This window comes from Gymnoscopelus microlampas, assembly GCF_963454915.1.
Source record: "Gymnoscopelus microlampas genome assembly, chromosome: 6".
NCBI classification, from domain to species: Eukaryota; Metazoa; Chordata; class Actinopteri; order Myctophiformes; family Myctophidae; genus Gymnoscopelus; species Gymnoscopelus microlampas.
Window position 1 is genome coordinate 4,971,797 of NC_139943.1, and position 23,682 is coordinate 4,995,478.

Genomic DNA, 23,682 nt, shown 5'->3' on the forward strand with positions numbered 1-23,682 from the left:
TTTGATGGTTTGTTTACTGGGTTAGGGTCCCCAAAATAATTTGGGGACCCCGACTCCTAGTTTGGTAACCACTTTTTAAAACACATAGCCTACACATTTAACCACAACAGACAGACAGACACTATACTACAGCATCACACAAAAGCATCAAAAGTAGCAGATCTACAAGTCAAACAGGTTGACTTAACAATGCCCCCACCAGAATGGCTGCAGCCATCTATCAGTGGTGGAAAAAAATACTCAAATGTTTTACTTAAGTAAAAGTATCAATACTGCAAAGTAGAAGTACTCTGATTCTACATTTACTTGAGTAAAAGTACAAACGTAATGGTATCAAAATGTACTTAAATATCGAAAGTAAAAATACTAAAATGTTTGAAAATAGCCTAAAGGTATATTATAGGGCTAAAGTGGTTAATTTATATTGTATAATGTAATAATTCATATCTGCAAAGTAACTAAAGTTTTCAAATAATTGTAGTGGAGTAAAAGTACAATATTTGCCTTTGAGATGTAGTGTAGAAGAGTAGGAGTAAAAGTATAGACAATTGGAAATACTCGTAAAAGTACCTCAACATTGTACTTAAGTACAGTACTTGAGTAAATGTACTAAGTTACTTTACACCACTGCTATCTATGCCACGCCCCCCCCCCCCCCCCCCCCGCCCCCCCCCCCCCGCCGTGGTGACCAGGCGTTGGCACGCACCATATACACAATAATAATTAATAGTAAAAGTAATAATGAATGTATCATCATTATCATGTTGTTGCTGTTCTACATGCAGCCAGCAGGTTGACGACATCACAGAGTGAGGCTTTAAAGGAGACACACCATGAATTTCGCTTTTTAACTTTTTTTTGGTATTTTTCGGGCTCCCCAGTGTCTCTTGTACCCCAAAAACATTCAGTCATTCATTCTCATTTCAGAGATTTTCAGAATGGGCGTGTCTGAACAGGCCATCTCAGAATGGCATGTTTGCTTACATCACGAACCATTCTGCCCATGTATTTTGACAGACAGAATTGCTCAGTAGCACCCCTCTGCCCAACAGGACGTTTTGGTATTGCAGCTGAAAGTGCTTTATAAGCCTGAGAGAATTGACTTGGGATGAGTATATCTGAGTGTTGATTTAGGCTCAAACCTTTTGAAAATGGTTTGAGGGACATACACCATATGATATTAAATATCAAATATTTTTTTAAATTCATGGTGTGTCTCCTTTAAGCTTTGCTTTATGACATTTCTGAGACCTTAGTGTTTGGAGTAAATTATTCTAAACATGTTTTCTATTGCAAGTTTGATCACTTCAAATACTCTTTGATCTTAAAATAACCAATAACCGAATATAGCCGCTCTACAAGCTCACAACACGCAGCAGCGTGTTGTGAGCTTGTAGATCTGCTAATTCCGGTGCCATGGCATGCTTCCATAGAAGACATAGGCCTACTGGCTTCATATGGAATCCAAACGACTGAAATCACTCATGGCAACTGAGAACTTGCAAACATGAGCAAAGCCACACGTTGTGAGCTTGTAGATCTGCTCTTTTTTTTATTTGAATCCTGAAAAGTAAGTTTGACATGTGAGGTTTCTACCTCGACAGACTACATTATAGTTTAATCTTAGCCTTGGATCAAGAATAATAGATTTCTTGCCATCTTTGATATCGATATTTATTTTAGATTCATATCTTATTCTTCTGCTAGAATGTGTTTTATCTTCCGTCACAACTTGTGTTCGCTCCGTTATCTCTCCTGTTCTTAAGCTCTTAAATGTATGTTTTATTTTATGAAAAATATGACATATGAAAAATGCCATACAAATAAAGTGTCATTATTATCAATTATCATCATAGCCTATCTTGACATTCTTGAACACTCCCCAAAAATAGTATTTGGAGTTAGATCCATGTTAAAGTCTGCATAATGTATACATTCTAAATATAAAGTGTTAATCCCAAAGCCACAGATGTTATCTCACCATACGGACCTTTTATGTTCAGTAATATTCCGTATTATTCAATTGATAAATGTTTCAATCTGGTCTGTCTGCACTCTGAATATCACTGTATATCATTCAATGGGTGTAAGTGGTGCTGTTGCAGCAGCAGGTTAACACCGGTATTACACCCCATTGTCAACCAGGAAATACTATTACGTTCATTCACAAACGAAATTAAAACATTTATTTATTAAATAATACGTAATATTAACTGAACACCAACGACCCGTGTGGTCGGGTAACATCTGTGGCTTTAAGATTATTACTTTATATTTAGAATGTATACATAAATGGAGAAGCACGAGCCTTAAACACAGAAACACAAAACAATGTCTGCTGCTGCAGCAGGCGAACGCAGGTATTACACTCTATGTAAACGACGAGGTAGAACGGCGTTCGGGATTAAAACACTTATTTATTAAACTTATACGTAATATTACGGAACACAAACGACCCGTATGGACTGATAACATCCGTGGTTTTGGGTTTAAACACTTTATGTGTTGTTATTGTGTTTATTTATGAAGCAGTAAGGGCGTTAAAAAAGAGAAACTACAAACAAATCAGCATCGATCAACTTGTCTTGGCCCAGGCTAAAGCTTGAAGATTATAAATGAATAAATACACTATGACAGGGTTAGATCTACAAACCCTATACACATCATTGAGTGTGGTTTAAGGTTTAACATTTAGTTGTGATCATTTGGAACAATGCTTGTTTGATTTGTTTCCTCCTCGGTTGTAAAACAACAAATAAGTAGTACCAATAGGCTACTGCAATATAAAAATACTCTGTTACAAGTAAAAAGTCCAGAATTCAAAGTGTAGGCTACTTAAGTAAAAGTACAAAAGTATTGGCATCAAAATGTACTTCAAGTACCAAAAGTAAAAGTACTAAAATATTTGAAAATAGCCGATCTACAAGCTCACAACGCGTCGCATCGCGTTGTGAGCTTGTAGATCTGCTATTTTCAAATAGCCAAGGTATAAAATAAGGCTAAAGTGATTAAAGTATGTTCAAAAAAGTTTCCAAAAAAAAGTAAATAGTAACTAAAGTTCTCAAATAAATGTAGTGGAGTAAAAGTACAATATTTGTCTCTGAGATGTAGTGGAGTTAGCCCTGAAACATCATCATGACTGTCATACCATGACAGTCATGGTGCAGAGTCCCCCTGGTCTAAAGTTGCGTTCGATTTTTTCACATTGCCACCTCTCACATAAACATAAACGTTCAGATTTCAAATATAAAGTGCTTACCACCGAGCCACGGATGTTACAAGGCTACGCAGACCGCGATGAGTACCCGTATCTCCCGTATTGTTCAATAAAAAGCATTTTAATCCCATCGCCAGCCATTTTCTTATTTTTCTTTTGTAATGTATCCGAGTGCAATACACCTCCCAACCATTAGTGTCGCATGGTTGAAAGTATCGGAGACAATTTGGAGAAAATGGCCGGCGATGAGATTAAAATGCTTTTTATTGAACACAATACGGGAGATACGAGTACTTATCGCGGTTCGCGTCGCCTTGTAACATCCCTGGCTCGGTGGAAAGCACTTTATATTTGAAATCTGAACGTTTATGTTTATGTGAGAGATGGCAATGAGAAAAAATAGAACACAACTTTAGACCAGGGGGACTCGGCACCATGACGCTGGTATACAAGCGTCATGTGAACCATGGCTATAGTGGAGTAGAAGTAAAAGCATTGGAAATTGGAAATACTCAAGTAAAGTACAAATACCTCAAAATGTTACTTAAGTAAATGTACTTAGTTACTTTCCACCACTGCCCTTTGGTGTCATAATAATTCACAGCCCTAAAACCCCAAACGCTTCGATAATATCGGTGGATATAAACGTGTTGTGTTCAAACATTCATTACCTGATGCAGCACACGTTCCAAACGCAGACACAAACCAAGCCAGTTGCGCCTGCGTCCTACTAAAACCCATAATCACATCCGGTCTAAGGCCACGCCTACTGGATCCGGTACGTTGAGCAGTAACGTTATATATAAATCCACGTAATTGTTTCCGTTTCCGGTTTTTGACCGGATCTTCATCCCGCAGAGTGAATTGACCACACTCAGTTACTTTTCAATCGTCAACACTGTGTGTGCGTGCGTGTGTGTGTGTGTGTGTGTGTGTGTGTGTGTGTGTGTGTGTGTGTGTGTGTGTGTGTGTGTGTGTGTGTGTGTGTGTGTGTGTGTGTGTGTGTCCATGCCTGGAAAGGTAATGGCAATTAAAAAAACGTATTTATTTTATTTATTTATTCATTTTCATAAATGAATATTGTATTATGTAGCCCCGGCCAGTGTTTCCCAAACTTTTTAGCTCGAGAGCCAAAATGATTGATGTCTCCCTGGGACCCAAGCTACTAGTGAAAATAGCAGATCTACAAGCTCACCTAATTCAATAAAAATGTTGCGGAAAATGTTTTTGAAATAATAATCAAAAACAAAATGTAGGAAACTAAAAATAAAGGAATAGTTACTCATGAGTCATGACCCATAAACATGTGTCCGTGATCGACAAATGGGCCACGACCCACTGTTTGGGAAACTGTGGTGCAGCCTATACCCAGGGGGCAAACCCCCCCTTTTTTTGGAAACCTGCATTTGCCCTGCCATCAAAGGTTGGCCACCAGAAATAATATCTATGACCCAGTAGGATCACAACCTATATGGACAACCCGGTCAATTTTTTGCTGGAAATCCAATATGGCCGCCTCAATATTGGCCCCTATCAGAAAATAGCTTTGGCGATAACTTTTGAACCAGATGGGCTAGAAATGCAAACTTGGTGTCTATTTCATGGTTTCAGAGCATGAGAAACTCAATGGAATACTTATTTTTATGATTAGGTGTGTCTGGACCTTTACTTTGCATATTTCCAAGATGAACGCCACCCGTAAATGAGTTTTACTATGACTTTTACAGTGACAGCTAACTGTTATGGCAAAAAGTCTGCTTTTTAAGCAATATGAACACATTTGGTCAGTTTGAGCTTTCATTTCTATGTTGTCAATATGGCTGCAGTCATAAATAATGTATGGTATTACATTTTTGCTCAGATTCTATCTATAGTTGTGGGGATGATTGCAGTGAAAAATCTGAGAAAAAGACCACAATGTATCTTATGTATCATTTTAATAAACTAACTATAATATAAACAGACACATGCACACTCCAAGACTTGCCAAAAACTTCAACTTTAGGGCTATACAAATTAACATAGTGGTATGCATTCAAGTAACATAACAAAATATAGACTACTTAGTGACAAACAGAGTAAAAGCGGATTTGAGGTTGCCTACAAAAGGTTCATTTTGACCTCTATGGTGCTGTCTTGCCTGTTTCTAAAGCCAATGATACTATGGTACAATGCTATTCACCATCACTGTTGTCACTTGTTGCACTGATCCTGCTGCATCGTGTCTCCAGTCCCTGGCAACGGCATCCTAAGTAGCATGGAATTTCCTTCTTTGCACAGGAACAGTTTTTCTGGCAGCCTTTGATACAGCTGCATGATATTGCCTTGTTCATTGACACAGCCCAGGCTGGCTCGGTAGATGCAAGGGGGACTGCATTGCTAGCACTGAGAGACCATCCATACTCTGCGAAAGAGGGAATATCCGGCTTGGCGATGTGTGCATATTTATCTATTATGGTTGCTAGAGCAGCTCTTCTCAGGTGCAGGTCAAAGGCATTCTCTGTCGGGGGCAGCAGCTTTAAGAGGGTTGATCTATTATTGAGGAACTTGTACACTCTAAGCTTACTCAGGTCAAAATCCTCCGGGTGGTCCGCTTTGGATGTATATACAGCAATTGTGAGGTCTTGTGCTTGATTGATGACGTCATCTGAGAGGGAATCAGAAGAGTTTTCACCAAACTCCTCAAGTGCAGGGAGATCCAGACACATGCTGGCCTTGAACCATGCCTTCTTCCCAGTGAAGAAGGGATAGCTGGTGGTATCTCTGCCACTTAAACTATGGATAAAGGGCAGGGCACGACACCGTGCGAGCCCCAGTGCTGATACCATTTGATGGATAGGAAGGTATGAATTTTGCTCTGTTCTCACCCACAGCTCTGGAAGGCATCTGAGATGGGTTGCTTTATAGTAAAGGCACATGATGATGATGTCTGTGTCATTGGCATGGATGACAACTCTGTCAACTTTGTCATTCTGGACACTGTACAGGGTGTGGAGTATTATTCTTGTATCAGCCTCCTGTTGTGTGGATTCTAGTGCAGGGACATCTTCAATAGACCCCTCCTTGATCACCACACTCATTGTCTCTTCTTTAAACCCCCCACCCAGGTAAAGATGTGTTGGACCAAGGGCCGACTTAAGTTTCTCATTTTCACACCATTCGTCACAGAGGAAACTCAATAGGTTTGCCTTGTTAGCTGACACAGCAAAAAACTCCCGAGGATCTGGAGCTGTGTAATGCATACTGACTTCATATTCTTTGGAAGGTTTTGGTTGAGCATATCTGTGTTCTTGCTCAGCTGTCTTAAGACTAGGTCCACTGTACCGGTCACAACAGAAGTGAATGATCTCTGTGCCAGCAGGCACATCATTCAACAGCAGACGTTGGTATCGTTCAGCGATTGTTCCAAATGCTTCACCTTTCAGGAACGACCAATGGCGTATGGCATACATGGCATCAATAACTACTGCTGTTTTTCTGTCTTCTGTAGGCAGGTCAGGGATGCATGCAACTTTGGTCTCCTCTTTCAGGACCTTCACAAGGCTTGCCTTGGTACCTGTTCTCATCCTGCCATCTTCCTGGAAGAGGGAAGGGGGGGAAGTCACTCCACTCGTGGTTGCCTATAAAGTCAACAAGGTTGAGTTCTCCACCACTGGCTATGATTTGGGTCATGCGCAGGAGGGCAGTAATTTCATTGCTCTTGCCAGGTGCTGAGGTTTTCCCCTTCGATTCTTTGGATTTTGTGTTTTGAGTATGGAAAGTGTTAAGCTTCATTATGCTTGTCTTCTTCTGATCACTGGACAGTGTTTCACACAGTGCCTTCAGACCCAGTTTGTTCACACTCATCAAGTCGTCCTTGACTGTGGAATCAGCACACTGTCCTGTAGGCGAACAGTCTTCTCCCGGGTGGTTGAAGCCAGACGGCACCAAGCGAGCTGAGACAGAGCGCAAACGTCGAGGCACAGACGGCTGTGTTGTTGACGGACAACGGATGATGAGAAACAAAAATACAACGGATGCACGCTTATGAGAAACAAAAATAAATATTCACTACTACGACTACTTTTGTATTTGACATTTTTCAATTTCTCTAAATATTATAAACTTTCACATATCGCGTATGAAAAGGCTACTATGGGCTACAGTGAAGTCGGACCGAATGACTGAAACGTTTTTTCTTTTTTTACTCTTGGTGTGGGGATTATGTTATGAAAGAAGAGAAATTGCAACTGCTATAGTCCATGGGAAACCATAAACCTACATCTAAATGAGTTGCCATATTTACATATTAACATTGAAACTCCGCAAGATATTCCTCTACACTTATTTAGTGAGAACATTGCTCCTCCTGCTGCTGAGAGCATCTCAGCACTAGCATTACTCCTGCCTGCCCCTGCCGCCAGCCCCGCCCCTCGCCCCCTTCTGGCTTCAACCACCCGGGAGAAGACTGTTCGCGTCCTGTAGATATGTTGATCATGGATGATGTGCTCACTGTAAATGGGTTAGTCTCCACTGCTGCCATGACCTTGACTACCATCTCTGCATCCCGGGTTACACGACTCTGACCAGACTCATGGTGTGGGTTGGAGGAGTGGAGGTGGAGCATAGACTTGAGTGTTTTTGTGTAGACCCATTTTGTCCGGGCAGCAGGGCTGAGTGTAATGCCATCCAGACCGCTTGCTTCCTTGGCATCAGCATTATAGGTCTGCTCCAGTAGCATGTCAAAAGCAACACTGTTGTGGCTGCCATCTGCTCGTCTGCCAACAAATACACCTGCCATCAGTGCTTCATGTACCTCTGAAGCTGTTTCTGGTAGTTTCTTCATCTCAGCCAAATACAGAGGTAAAGATTGCTGCCCGTACTTGTAGTGGCCTGCTGCAGTGAGGTAGGGTAGTATTCTTGCTGATTCACAGAGATGTCCTGTCCAGTCACCTTCCCGATCGTAGTAGATAAACCTTTGGAGAATATCTGACATCTCCAGGAAGGTTGCCCAGAGGACTGCAGTTGGTTGCCCATTCAATGATTCCTGAAAAAGCAGCAGCTGCTCTCCTAGGACTGCCATCTCTGGACGCCTCACCTGTACAGCAATGCAGTCCCCCTTGCATCTACCGAGCCAGCCTGGCCTGTGTCAATGAACAAGGCAATATCATGCAGCTGTATCAAAGGCTGCCAGAAAAACTGTTCCTGTGCAAAGAAGGAAATTCCATGCTACTTAGGAGGCCGTTGCCAGGGACTGGAGACACGATGCAGCAGGATCAGTGCAACACGTGACAACAGTGACGGTGAATAGCATTGTACCATAGTATCATTGGCTTTAGAAGCAGGCAAGACAGCACCATAGAGGTCAAAATGAACCTTTTGTAGGCAACCTCAAATCCGCTTTTACTCTGTTTGTCACTAAGTAGTCTATATTTTGTTATGTTACTTGAATGCATACCACTATGTTAATTTGTATAGCCCTAAAGTTGAAGTTTTTGGCAAGTCCTGGAGTGTGCATGTGTCTGTTTTTTATTGTAGTTAGTTTATTAAAATGATACATAAGATACATTGTGGCCTTTTTCTCAGATTTTTCACTGCAATCATCCCCACAACTATAGATAGAATCTGAGCAAAAATGTAATACCATACATTATTTATGACTGCAGCCATATTGACAACATAGAAATGAAAGCTCAAACTGACCAAATGTGTTCATATTGCTTAAAAAGCAGACTTTTTGCCATAACAGTTAGCTGTCACTGTAAAGGTCATAGTAAAACTCATTTTCGGGTGGCGTCCATCTTGGAAATATGCAAAGTAAAGGTCCAGACACACCTAATCATAAAAATAAGTATTCCATTGAGTTTCTCATGCTCTGAAACCATGAAATAGACACCAAGTTTGCATTTCTAGCCCATCTGGTTCAAAAGTTATCGCCAAAGCTATTTTCTGATAGGGGCCAATATTGAGGCGGCCATATTGGATTTCCAGCAAAACCGGGTTGTCCATATAGGTTGTGATCCTACTGGGTCATAGATATTATTTCTGGTGGCCAACCTTTGATGGCAGGGCAAATGCAGCACACCCCCCTTTGCCCCCTGGGTACTATGTAAAAACCTCCAACAGATTGATAATCATCTCTCTATCAAACATTTCTCCTTTCATCGTTTTGTTTTTACGTAGAATCCATTTTTGTTTCATACATTTTTGTATTGTGCATAATATTCAATTAGATAATTTGCATATTTCAATTAATTAGCTATTATAAAAGCAGTGAGACTGCGAACGCATTAAACATTAACACATTTTATCAACACATTAAACACAGTGATGAAATTAAACAAATAAAATTGAGGCACATAGGAGCATAAAAACAGGCAGAGTATAGCTTAGATGGGCTTTATACCTTGTCTATTACAGTATTACAGTCACCCCACCCCACCCCCCCCCCCACCCCCCAGGGGGTCCAGGACCCCTAGTGGGTCCTATGAGTTACTACAGGGGGGGCAACAAATCTTTATCTGATTGGATATATAATGTATTTTTACATTAACCACTTGAACCCTGGCATCCCTATTCTGAGGAGAACTTTAGGCAAACATAGCAGATCTAAGAGCTTGTAGATCGTCTATTTTCGGGAAAGAGGTTTGGTGTAGAGGGAAAAAAGAGCAGACAAGTGGTTAAATGTCTGAAAGAGTACTGTTTATGAAGATAAGATTGAAAATAGGTGAAGTGCTCCTTTAGAGGTAGGGTAAGTGATATTTTTTGTGTGGTTAAAACAATACGTTTTTTGTTAAAATAATAAGTAAGTCGTGAGAGGCTTATTGTCGGTATCAGCCGATAACACAGGAGTCTGTCCCTGTTACAATTCTCTCTAGACCTCTTGGGAGATGTGGAGGTGGAGCGCCTACCATCAGCTCCCAGTTCTTACCGCACGACTTGCCGCACCCAAGCCATGGTATTCATAGGCTGAGTTGGCGGTGCCCGGAATCGAACCCATGACCTTATGGTCTAAACTCTAAAGGCCAAAAAAAATGATTGAAAAGTGGTGTTATTAAGGGCATGTGTGTGTATGTGCCTCGACGGGGAAGGAAGGTACAGTATCTGCGAGCCGGTTGTGGTGGGCCGGTCTGGGCCAAGAAGTCAGGGCCGAAGTTTCGTCCCAGTCCAGCCCCGAACACAGTCTTCTATTGGTCACTGGGAGCTGACCAGTACAACCACAGTCTTCTATTGGTCACTGGGAGCTGACCAGTACAAACACAGTCTTTTATTGGTCACTGGGAGCTGACCAGTACAACCACAGTCTTCTATTGGTCACTGTAGGGATGGCCAACCGATAACCGTTAACCGCCGTTAAATCGCCAACCGATTAATACTAACGATTCAAATTAATCGTAAAAAAAAACAAGTCTACATCTGCAACCACACGTAACTTCCACTTTATTCTTCTTCTTCCTCGTCTTTGTATTGGTACTGTTTGTGTTGGAGCGGCTCAGTGCGGCTGCAGAGTTCATGTGCAACCTCTTCCAGAGAGAGATAGAGACACTAGAAACTCTGCTGGAGAAACAAAACAACTGTGTAGACTTGGCCCTTTGAAATAAAATGTATTTTGGCCAATAAAAAAAACACCATTGTTTTTCTTAACAGTTATCGATTAATTAATCGTTAAGGGCTAACCATAATCGGTTAATAAAATGTCACCATTTGGCCATCCCTAGGTCACTGGGAGTTGACCAGCCACAGTCTTCGACAGGGATGTCAGGCCCCGTCACTCAGTGGTGTGAGAGGGGGGCCTGATGTGACGGGGCCTGACGGTCGGGCATTTTAACGGCATTGTTCAGCGTGTGCTTCAGCGCATGGCTAAACTGGTTTGCACGTTAGACAGGAATTTCAGTAACCTTTTTTAAAAACACATTTTGGATTTACCACCATTTCATTCTTTTCTGGGATATTATGGCATGACAGGGCCTGACACTTGTCCTCCTACAACAAGCTTAACATCATATATTTGTTGGATTATAAAAGTTATGTTCACTGTAACAGTTCTAGGACAGAATGTATTCTGGTAGAATGTCCCATATCTATCTGTCTGTCTGTCTATTGACCGATTGATAGACAGACAGACAGACAGACAGACCCATTCATAAAAGTTGCCTGTTGCAGTCACACCATAAAATAATGACATGAAATGCAGATTCTTGTGCATTTACTTTATTTTGTAACAATTGACTTTATTTTCACTATATCTTTTACACACAAAGTACAAAACAAACAAGTGTAACAACAACCTTTTCTTTTCCTCATTACAAAATACAATTGTTTTGTGTGTATATACATTTTAGAAACACAAGTAAAAAAGCCTTCATCTAAATATTTAAGTTATAAAATCTATAGATTCATATTATCATCTAAATATTTAATTTAAATTAATGTGTTCATTTGGCAGTTGAATGTTTGTCTCTTTTTTTCCCCAATGGGACCAAAGAAATTACAAATACAAATACTACCGTTAAATTCAACTCCTCTGAACTATGAACTAATACAACATGAAATAAAAATGAAATGCAAACGAAGTGCTGATGACAGACAGACAGACAGACAGACAGACAGACAGACAGACAGACAGACAGACAGACAGAAACTAACAAATTCCTTAAACAAACAAAAAGGCTCTCTCTTTCTTTTTTTCAGATTTGGCATAAAAACAGTGCCAAATATGAACAATAAAAAATAACAATAACATTTAACAGAAACATTATGGAACGAACAGAATAAAAGAAAGAAAGAAAGCACCAGCATGTCAAACTGCTACCGAAGCACATTAAAGGAACACTTCACTCAAAACATAACTTATTTTCTATCAATTACCCAAGAAGCCTCTGTTGTATTCCTGAGCCGATAATCTAATATTTGGGTACTTTGCTGCAGTAGGACACAAAAGCAAAACTATATTAAAAAATAAATTGGGTTAAGTGTTCCTTTAAGGGCACAAATCCCTTCACATACTGTATATATAACAATATAATATAACATCATAGATATATTTATAAAAAACAACATGAAAATTTGTCAATAAGAACAAACAACAGACAGAAGTGAAAAACCTCCAAATTAATTTATGCTCTGTCAAGGAGAGCAGATCTACAAGTTCACAACGCGTGGCGTCCGTGACAAGTCGTGTGAGCTTGTAGATCGGCTATTATAGTATAAATGTGCCACACACACACACACACACACACACACACACACATTAGATCACACACACACACACACACACACACACATCATCAACAATCAAACATGAGAAGAACGTTGAGCTCTGACTGGTTCACACACATCCATGTGGTGAGGTGTGTGTGTGTGTGTGTGTGTGTGTGTGTGTGTGTGTGTGTGTGTGTGTGTGTTCAGTATTTGGGGACCTTGGTGTAATCCTCCAGAACGATGCTCTTACACAGACACATGGACAGGATCATTCCTAGCAGCTGAAACAGAAGGAGAAGAAATACAAAGTTAAGTCACTCCTGTGCGACCCAGCACTTCTGGAAATGTTAGCAGCTGAAACACACACAGACAGACACACGCACGCGCACACACACACACACACACACACACACACACACACACACACACACACACACACACACACACACACACACACACACACACACACACACACACACACACACACACACACACACACACACACACACACACACACACACACACACACACACACACACACACACACTTAAAAGCAGAGTAAAAACCAGGGATGTGAAAAATATGAGTTTTCATTTCTTCTTCCAGAAAACTAATACAATGATCACTGCCAGGTCGTGTACCATGATGCACTGCTTTGCTCTGCTCTGGTTGGTGTGAAATACAGGGTACAAACACTAGAGGGAGCCGGAGGACTGTGTGTGTGTTTTAGGGGCGGACTCGCCCCTAAAAGACTTGAGACTTGACTCGGACTCGAGCTCAAAGACTCGTGGACAATCTTTATTTTGTGTTTTTTTTTGGACGCATTAATGAATGAAATGCCCAATAAACTTCCACTCCCCTGTCCCCTCCCTTTCCCCTCCCGCAAAGAAACCTCCGCTCCGGTGCACGCTGCGCAGAGCTGGCTTCCAACCGGCATCAGTCAAGCTGCTTCGTGCTGCTCATTAACGTAAACATGGAGAGGCGAGCACAAGTGTGTGGCCGCCGCGGCCTTTCATCGTAAAGTTTAAATATAAAAACTTTGAAATTAAACAAATATGTTTATCTCAGCATATAACCCCAGTTATCTTGGCATGTGCTTACATTTTGTATAAGATGATTGGATCATCTGTGACAGCACGTTTAGGAAACGTGTCTCGTTAAACCCAGCTGGGCGAATATTCACCACGGTAAACGCTATGCTCATGTAATGTTCATTGTTCACTGCATTAAAGCTGTGGTTCTCAACTTTGTCAGGCCGTGATCCCCCCCAAAATAATAATATTTGACCTAGTGGGGATCCCCATTTTGTTTGATTCGGTTCCACAGATAAATATTGTGAAAATAGCAGATCTACAAGCTTGCGAGGCGTTGGGCGCTCCGTTGTGGTCCCTACCCACAGATTGAGAACCACTGACTACAAGCAAGTTACATTGTTGACCACGTCATGTAATGTTACAGACCTACAGGCTTTTGGTTTCCAAAATGCTTAGTGTTGTATACTCTGTCGCGCCTCATTGTTTATGTGCCCAAAAGAACAGATCTGTATTGCTGTCGAGTGTCGACGCGCCATGACGTAGCGGTTGATAGCTTGTATGTTTGTTATTTTGGGTAGGTAGGCGACACACATTACGCGTCTCTCAAAGAGAGAAGCTATGATTGATGTAAACTCACTGTAGCCTACTAGATTATAGCTGGCAGTTTATTATTGCACTATTATTGTAGCTCTGTTCGGGATTATTGCACAAAGTTGGATGATGAAAAAGTTTCACTTAGCGAACGGGGACAATAGCCTACTTGGACATAACTGCGTCACTTCAGAGGAAACTAAATGGAGCTCCTTCAGAGATATTTACACACCCCTGGAATCCATTAGAATGGTGTAAATGGAACGTAAACGGTAACAGCCAACGTGAGTACATATCTTTCTACTGTATGTGACTGTGTACCACCGCCCGGCCGGGGGAGGTCCATGGCTTTAGGAGCGTTCTTGTTATGCTGAAGAGACAGCACAGCAGTGTGCACTAGATGTAGGCTGGTCGTTGTTTGGGTTGGGCATACCCAAACACGTTGACATGTCAATCTGAATCTCCCTTAATAAAACACTATGTAGACTAACTAGCCGTAGTAGCCTTGGTCAGGCTGTGTGTGAGCCTTCCGCAGTTGAGCTGCGCTAAGATGCAAAGGAGCCTAAATGAATATATCCTACTATTTTGATTAACATTCATTCTGTGCATTTTTCATTTTGGGTTGGGTTTGTGGACCTTCATACCTGTATTTCAGCCTTAGGCTACATTGTATAAATAATTAAATTAAAAAAATAACTTTACATATTTTTTTTAAGAGACTCGAGACTCGACTCGGACTCGACCCTCAAAGACTCGAGACTCGACTCGGACTCGAGCTCAGAGACTCGTGGGCATCTCTGGTGCATGCGTGCGTGCGTGCGTGCGTGCGTGCGTGCGTGCATGGCAGACAGACAGACAGACAGACAGACAGACAGGTACCTCTATGACAGCTACACTTGCACAGATCCCCAGAATAACTCCACAGTTCTCCAACAGCCAGCCTTCAACACTGTGCATACACCCCTACAGAGAGAGAGAGAGAGAGAGAGAGAGAGAGAGAGAGAGAGAGAGAGAGAGAGAGAGTTACAAATGTTCGCTTAAAAAAAAATATATATATATATTCAAAGGTTTGCACACATTTTCACGATTAGTAGATATATAGTGTGTGTGTGTGTGTGTGTGTGTGTGTGTGTGTGTGTGTGTGTGTGTGTGTGTGTTACCGTGTGTGTGTGTGTGTTACCGTGTGTGTGTGTTACCGTGTGTGTGTGTTACCGTGTGTGTGTGTGTGTTACCGTGTGTGTGTGTGTGTGTTACCGTGTGTGTGTGTGTGCGCGCGCACGTGCGTGCGTGCGTGTGTGCGTGTGTGTGTGTGTGTGTTACCGTGTGCGTGTGTGTGCGTGTGCGTTACCGTGTCAAAAACAGGGACGTCAGGTGACAGGTGCTCACACAGGCCGGTCTCCTTCACGTCCGTTCCAGGCAGGCTCTCGTTTCGACAGGAACACGAGTAGACATTCTGAGAGCTGTTCTTGATGCCCGTGTTGTCTGACCAGTTGCCTGGTCCAGTCCACCCACAGCACTGCATCTGTTCACAACATTCATATCACATTAATATCACATTAATATCACATTAACAACTCATTCACTGCCTGAATTATTTCTGGCCGCGTTTGCCCACTGCCAAGATTTTTCATTGAAAAAAAAAAAGTACTCAGGAGCCGAGATACAGAATTTTTAAGTTTTAAGTTAACAAGGAAGTGGATGGGAGTCTAGATCTTCGAAAAATCATATCTCCTTGGTCTTTGGGTCAAATTAAAAAAAAAAAAGTAAAAAAAACTTTTTTTTTTTTTAAGTTGTTTTAGTCGTTAGGAATGACAGAAGTCGTTTTAGTTGTTCTAGGCAGGGAATGAGTTAATATCACATTCATATCGCATTAATATCACATTAACCTGACCTGAGTCCCATTCTACAAATGCCTTCTGAATCAGCAGTTCTCAAACTTTTTCTTAATTCAGAATCAGAATCAGTTTTATTGTCACATCATAGGTTTACAAGGTAAAAAAGTGGGTGAAATTCGTTTTTGTACATCATTCCCATCGCAACATTAAATTCCGTAGAAAGAAGAGTGGGGAGAGAGAAGAAGAAGAGGGGTAGGGGGCAAGTGGGAAGGAGATCAAACAAGAGAACAATAGAAGGCCAAACAAGTTATCTACATATTTACAAAGTACCTGAGATAAGAGACAAACTAAGGTGCCTGAGCACAGCAGCAATGTATGTATACTGTGTACTGTACTTATAGACACTAAGGTGCTTAGAGAGAAAAAGAGCGCAATAAAAATAAATAAATAAAAAGTTTGTGCGTTATACATGGGATTAAGGTGCAGAAGGTCAGTGCGTGTTCACCTAAGGGTGGACTGACCCTGGTATAATCCGCAAGTAGCTCCATGAGGGAGAGCAACAAAAAAGTAATCTGTACCTGGTGTAGTCTACAGGTATGTCCGAGGGGGGAGCTAAGTCCAAGTCAATTCAAAATTATAATTTTTTTCTCCACAGAGCCTATTTAAAAATAAAAAATCGGAGAACCGGCAGGGGCGGGCAGTGACACGCATGTATCCGAATAAGGCAACCTATTTTGGGCATGGCCGTCTCAAAAGTCCCGTTGCGTCACATTAGTCTGGAGGTGGTAAAAATGCACTGGCTGAAGGGGGAACACAGCTGATTGGCTGAAGGGGTTGTCAGTCAACGGTATTACTCCCGCCCAACTCCAGCCCACAGCCAAAGTGAATGAATGGGTGATCACGCCAGACTCACTCCTGAAATAAATTACAAATGAGATTTCCGGAGGGAGGTTTTACCAGGCTAGTGTACTGTATTGTAGGTGTAACAGGGTGTAGCTGCAACAGGTGGCAGGTAGTGGGCAGTGCACTCACCTTCCTCTGGATGTAGTCCCAGGTGTGTTCGGTGGTTCTGTTGACTCCGGTGTAGTTCACCAACATGTCCTTTATTATGTTAGACATCTCATGTTTTAACTGACACACACACACACACACACACACACACACACACACACACACACACACACACACACACACACACACACACACACACACAGTGTTAGAAAATGAAACCAAACCGTACAGATGGAAATGTTGATGTTATTATGACCTGATCCACTCCACACATAATTATTTTTTACGAGTATCAAAATGAAACTACTCGTCTGCTTTTACTTTACTGGAGTATTTCCCAATTGTCTATACTTTTACTTCTACTCCACTACATCTCAGTGGCAAATATTATATTTTTACTCCACTACAATTATTTAAAAACTTCAGTTACTAGTTACTTTGTAGATTTTGATTATTATTACAAAAACACTTCAGTCCTATATACATTTCGGCCATTTGAAAATTACTTTTTCCACCACCGTTCATCACCCTGGTCGGAAACGCACAAGTTGCACAACTACTGTGTGTGTGTGTGTGTGTGTGTGTGTGTGTGTGTGTGTGTGTGTGTGTGTGTGTGTGTGTGTGTGTGTGTGTGTGTGTGCGTGTGTGTAGCTTAGTAACAGAAGCCTCGCCCTGATCTGGGAAAGGGCGCCACCCTGCCCTGTGGTTAACCTTAACACACACTCACGTGCGCAGGCACACACACACAAACACACACACACACACACACGTTTAAGCCTAAAGCAGAAAAGTAGCACATCTACAGGCCCACAAGCCTGCGTCACAGCGCGATGAGCTTGTAGATCAGCTATTTTTTCATTGCTAGACACCAGTGCGGCACTAAGTGTAAATCAGTTGTAACTCTAATCCCTAAACCTAACTTCTAAATGTCTAATCCTAACCTCAATCTTTTCCTAATTGTAAATGTACCACACACACACACACACACACACACACACACACACACACACACACACACACACACACACACACACACACACACACACACACACACACACACACACACACACACACACACACACACACACACACACACACACACAGCGTGTGTCCACACTCTATTGTGTGCTGCAGTGTGCTCATGTGGCCAGTAGGGAGTGGTGTGTCACCACAGAATGATTTGTACCAGCATCTCAGACATGGCGAAATAAAATACTTGATTTATTACTTTGTCACAAAGTAAAAATACTCTGTTACAAGTAAAAGTACCGTGGCGGCATTTTTTTTTTAAAGAGTAAAAGTACAGCAATGTTTTGGGCATCAAAACATACTTATGATACCAAATGTAAAAATAGTCATTATGCAGAATGGTTGGATTGTAATTATTAATGCATTAATGTGTCATTTTAATGTCATGCTGGTAAAAGGCGGGTCAAATGTGCTGCAGTGCCAATCAAATGAAGCGATGGGGAAACGCAACAGGAAGAGGAAATGAGTATCACACCTTCTAGAGAAATGGGACTACGGTTCTACACAGAGTGTGCGCACACACACACACACACACACACACACACACACACACACACAGGTGTTAATGAGCGAGGAAAGATGGTAACTGCTGTGTCTCTCTCTCTGTGTGTGTGTGTGTGTGTGTGTGTGTGTGTGTGTGTGTGTGTGTGTGTGTGTGTGTGTGTGTGTGTGTGTGTGTGTGTGTGTGTGTGTGTGTGTGTGTGTGTGTGTGTGTGTGTGTGTGTGTGTGTGTGTGTGTAGACAGACAGACTCACCCTGTCTCTCTGGAAGTAAACCAGGACTCCAGCAGTGACCTGAGCGATGAGGATGAGCAGCAGACACGTGAAATACTGTAAAAAAAATATATATATATAAAATATATAAACATGAGACAACGAGGAGTTTAATCATTTCTAATCAATGCAGCAACAGAACAATATACAGTATGTCACCAGATGTACTGCTTTCAATGACTTGTGACAAAGTATGACAAAGTGTAAGCAGACGACTCACACCTACACACAACAACTAGGATCCTAATATTTAAAGGTTTCATGACATTCAGTTTTACAACACATTAAAAGTCTTTGTCATGGTCCTTCAAACGTGTATAAAAAGGTTTAACTGAAAACTCCACTCCAGTGAGCCATTGCAGGTGTTTTTCTCTCACATTTCTAAGGCCTTTTCAACTGCAATCAATCATCACCTCTGCTCCCCCCCCCCCCCCCCATAGTCATAGGAAAGGATAGGGGAGGGGAGGGCCGAGGAGGAGAGTGGGCGGGATTAATGGCCTATGACTTCACACTCCAAGGGCCAATCTCATATTACTTTTCAGCCAAATTATTCAGAAAACCCCAGACCACAGATAATCCACTGAATGTTCAATGTTCAGTTTTTTGGGTGTAATTGAGGTCATAAAACCCCCCAAAAAACATAAAAAATAAAAAAAAGTGAAAATGAATGTCATAGAACCTTTAACGATTATGGTTCCTTAACGGTTCCCTTTAACCATTCCTAGGGGGTTCCAAATGGTCTTTAACTCTGAGAGTGTACAAATGGAACGAAATGGACCCCTACAGGTCTGTAACTGAGAGTGTACAAATGGAACCAAATGGTCCATTGCGGGTCTGTAACTCTGAGAGTGTACAAATGGAACCAAATGGACCCTTACGGGTCCATTTGGTTCCATTTGTACACTCTCAGAGTTATGGTGGTCCTTTAAATGAAGTCTACATACCAGCTCTGACTGTGAGATAAAAACCCGGTTCGGTAAAACGGCTCCAAAATGTGATGGAACCGATTGCGGTTCCTCAATGTTCGTACGCACAACAGCTACACAACAGCTACACAACAGCTACACAACAACTACACAACAGCTACACAACAGCTACACAACCTAACCCTCTACCACAGTGTTGTTGAGCTTTAAATGGATGAATGAACAAAGACCCAAACTAGGTAGGACCCCCCCCCCCCCCCCCCAAACATGTAGGAGTTTACACTCTGTGTGTGTGTGTGTGTGTGTGTGTGTGTGTGTGTGTGTGTGTGTGTGTGTGTGTGTGTGTGTGTGTGTGTGTGTGTGGGGCAGTAGGTCACAGTCATTAGGGGTAAGTAGGTCAGAGTGGTTCCTCTGTTAACCCTTTAGTAGCAGAGAGGATTGGAATCTGTTGACAAATCCCCACACACACACACACACACACACACACACACACACACACACACACACACACACACACACACACACACACACACACACACACACACACACACACACACACACACACACACACACACACACACACACACACACACAGCTGGTCTCCTAACGAAAGGCCTTCGTTAACTGTGTCCGTTCACCCAGTCTGCTGGGAGGATAATATGCAAATTATTTTTGCATATTAACTGGTCCTGATGCAAATGACCAAACGGACTAACTGGGCAGGAGTTCAAACACATACACACACGTCATGCAATAGCAATGGTTCTGATTGGTCGAGATGAGGGCAGGGAACGTCATCTCATCCATCTCAACTGACGAGAAAACGTGGTCAAAATATTGTTTTATTAACCCGTTAAGACCGGGAACGCATCTGTGTCATTTTAAGATTAATTTGGCTATGTGCGGGTCAGGTTTTTTCATAACACGCCCTGCCCGCTCCGCACAGGAGCCCAACCCGCCCCAACCCGTCCCGCAAAAATGAACATAAATCAACGATCCGTCCCGCCCCGGAAACCAACCCCAAAAAAAAATCCATTCAATGGCTTTCCAAAGAGAGAGAGGGGGACAGAGGGAGGGAGAGAGAGAGAGAGCGTGCGTGCGCGAGAGAGAGAGGTGTGTATTGGTGGGGTTTTTCTCTTCCGTGGGTTGACCCGCTTTGCCCGCCCCGAGATAATTGCGTCGTAATCTATAAGGTTATAGATAGAGCGACACTCGAAGCTTGTAGATCTGCTATTTGCCCCCCAAAAAATCCGGAAAATCGGTGGTTGTGGGCTTTGAATCTACGTGGTGCATCCGGCTTTGTCCAACGTCTATACGAACACAATTGGCCCCGTGTTCAGGGGAGAGAAGCCGGGCGGGGAAGGTGATAATGGTCACTGGATGTGCTCCTACGGGCTGGGGGATGTGTTGCAGATCGGCTATTATCACAGTGTCTGTGCGACACTTTTGTTGTACGACAAAGTAATACAACAGAGCTTAATCAGACTAATCAATGTAGTTGTTTCTTGTAAAAGTGAGTGAAAATTGACAACTCATTAGAAGAGCATAAACACATTGATAAGTCATATTCTCCGCTCTACACAATATACTTGTGTAGAGCAATGTTTGAACAGTGTGTGTGTGTGTGTGTGTGTGTGTGTGTGTGTGTGTGTGTGTGTGTGTGTGTGTGTGTGTGTGTGTGTGTGTGTGTGTGTGTGTGTGTGTTTGTACTGACCAGGCCCAGTAGACAGCGGATCTCGTAGATGGCTCCGATACAGCCGAAGAATCCCATGGCCATGGAGAGAGATCCTACTGCGATGAGGATGTACGACGCTACCTTCAATGTGTTGGAGGACTCCTCTGCACACACACACACACACACACACACACACACACAATGAGGTCAACATTACACACCACTAGTTGCTAGTTCCGTGTCTTGCTCAGGGACACCTCGACGTATTTGCCGTGGGCCGGGAATCGAACCCGGGACACTTCTGCTTCCCAGGCGGCCTCTCTCTACACATTCAGCTAATGGCCGCCCGCAACCGACCAGTGATAACTAGTTGTTCTAAGTACTGCTGCTGTTGTGTCACAACAGTAGTTTTAACATGGTTTTAAGTGACAGTTTTGGTTTTAAAACTTCAAATCTTTATTTGCGGCAGTGGCTTAGAGCAGTGGTTCTCAACCAGTGGTCCGGGGACTACCAGTGGTCCTTGAGGGGGTTCCAGGGGGTCCCCAGCCAAACTAATAGTTAGGAACCAAATGGACCCTTATGTGTCTAACTCTGAGAGTGTGCAAATGGGACCAAATGGACCCTAACGGGTCCATTTGGTCCCATTTGCACACTCTCAGAGTTAAATGAACATTAATGATGATGATACAGTGTAGATTGGGACCCCCAAGAAATCAAAATGGTTGAGTCTGCTATCGGTGTGTGAATGTGTGTGTGTGAACGGGTGAATGTGTGTGTGAATGGGCGAATGTGTGTGTGAATGGATGAATGTGTGTGTGAATGGATGAATGTGTGTGTGAATGGATGAATGTTTGTGTGAATGGATGAATGTGTGTGTGAATGGATGAATGTGTGTGTGAATGGATGAATGTGTGTGTGAATGGATGAATGTGTGTGTGAATGGGCGAATGTGTGTGTGAATGGGTGAATGTGTGTGAATGGATGAATGTGTGTGTGTGTGTGTGTGTGTGTGTGTGTGAATGGGTGAATGTGTGTGTGAATGGGTGAATGTGTGTGTGAATGGATGAATGTGTGTGTGAATGGATGAATGTGTGTGTGAATGGGTGAATGTGTGTGTGAAGGGGTGAATGGGCGAATGTGTGTGTGAATGGATGAATGTGAAAAACACTGTAAATCGCTTTGCAGAAAAGCACTATATAAATGCCATCCATTTACCAAGATAAAAGCGGACTCGAAAATCTACTGCAACGTTTTGAGAGCTGTGAGCTCCTGCCGGTTTTGACCGAACACACCGCGGAGTCGGAGCACAAGTCTGTCTCTAATTAGAAAGATGAAAGGTGCTCTTAATTAGTTGATTAATTAATCAAAGCTGTGTTCTTTGCTCCCATGAACTCGATTTAAAAAGTTCTCCTCACATCAACCTGGAACAGAATGTTCTTCTCAAGGTTGCGCCGTTCTGTGTGTCCTTGGCCTTGGCTTTGATAATAACATGAACTCCTGCATTCATGTTCATCTGTAATGTAGCTTTGAGAAGACACCAGAGATTCAGAGAGTCCACGTCTACTGGCCTATACTGTAGTTTCTCTACTTCTCTCTCCACAACAACACGCACAGTGACCAGGGGCGCAGCCATGGGTGGGCCTGGGATGGCTGTGGCCCACCCAAATAGAGATCTGGCCCACCCAATCGATTTTGCAATTTTTTTTAACCCATTGAGACCTGAAGCCGATTCTACATGTCTCCTAAATCTCAACAGTTTTCTGAAAAACGTATGTTTCTATATCAGTGGTGGTCAATCTTTTTCATGTCAAGGACCCCCAAAATTATATGTATTTGGCCGCGGACCCCCATCAAAATATGTTGTTCCAGGGACCCCCCCAGAAGCAAAGATTTGAGTTAAAAATGTTCGCTTTAAAAAAATATATATATTCAAAGATTTGCACACATTTTCACGAATTTTCAAAAATAGCAGATCTACAAGCTCGTAGCGTGGCACTCGGTGCCGCGCTATGAGCTTGTAGATCTGCTATTTTTGAATAGCCCAAAGTGTAGAATAATGCTTTTTAGCTCAAATCTAAAAATGACACAGTTCCAGGTCTTAACGGGTTAATATAATTATTTTTTGGATTAAAAAAAAACGGTAAAAGCAGGCAAAAATAAGAATTAAATAACATAACCCTAACCCAACCCTAACCCCGAAATAAAGTAACAAAAAAACGCCCCAAAACGCCGAATAACCGCAAATGTCCGCGCGCGCACGGGTCGGGGATGCGCGCGCGTGCATGCGTGCCCACCCGCTCCTGCTAGGGGTGTGCCGATACACTAATTTCACCAAACGATACGATACGATATTTGGCTCACAACTTCGATACGATTTCGATACGATACGATACGCACTTTTTTTATTATGA

General features: G+C 42.3%; 2 protein-coding genes and 1 long non-coding RNA gene across 3 annotated transcripts in view; 1 reads left to right on the plus strand and 2 right to left on the minus strand.

Annotated features, from left to right (window-relative positions):
* Nucleotides 1–23,682, minus strand: part of LOC311047414 (cerebellin-1-like) — an 878,463-nt gene that overhangs the window by 671,790 nt on the left and 182,991 nt on the right. The gene's annotated exons all lie outside the window — the stretch shown is intronic.
* LOC311047422 overlaps nucleotides 1–23,682 on the plus strand; it is a 203,998-nt gene that overhangs the window by 63,688 nt on the left and 116,628 nt on the right. The gene's annotated exons all lie outside the window — the stretch shown is intronic.
* Nucleotides 11,388–23,682, minus strand: part of LOC311047415 (CD82 antigen-like) — a 41,725-nt gene continuing 29,430 nt past the window's right edge. Inside the window, exons 4-9 of the mRNA XM_084060123.1 lie at nucleotides 21,311–21,435; nucleotides 18,653–18,727; nucleotides 16,890–16,988; nucleotides 15,371–15,544; nucleotides 14,902–14,985; nucleotides 11,388–12,678 (exon numbers count right to left, since the gene is read on the minus strand). Of these exons, the coding sequence (XP_083916249.1) occupies nucleotides 12,601–12,678; nucleotides 14,902–14,985; nucleotides 15,371–15,544; nucleotides 16,890–16,988; nucleotides 18,653–18,727; nucleotides 21,311–21,435 (635 nt within the window). The 3' untranslated portion in view covers nucleotides 11,388–12,600. The remainder of the gene's footprint in view (nucleotides 12,679–14,901; nucleotides 14,986–15,370; nucleotides 15,545–16,889; nucleotides 16,989–18,652; nucleotides 18,728–21,310; nucleotides 21,436–23,682) is intronic.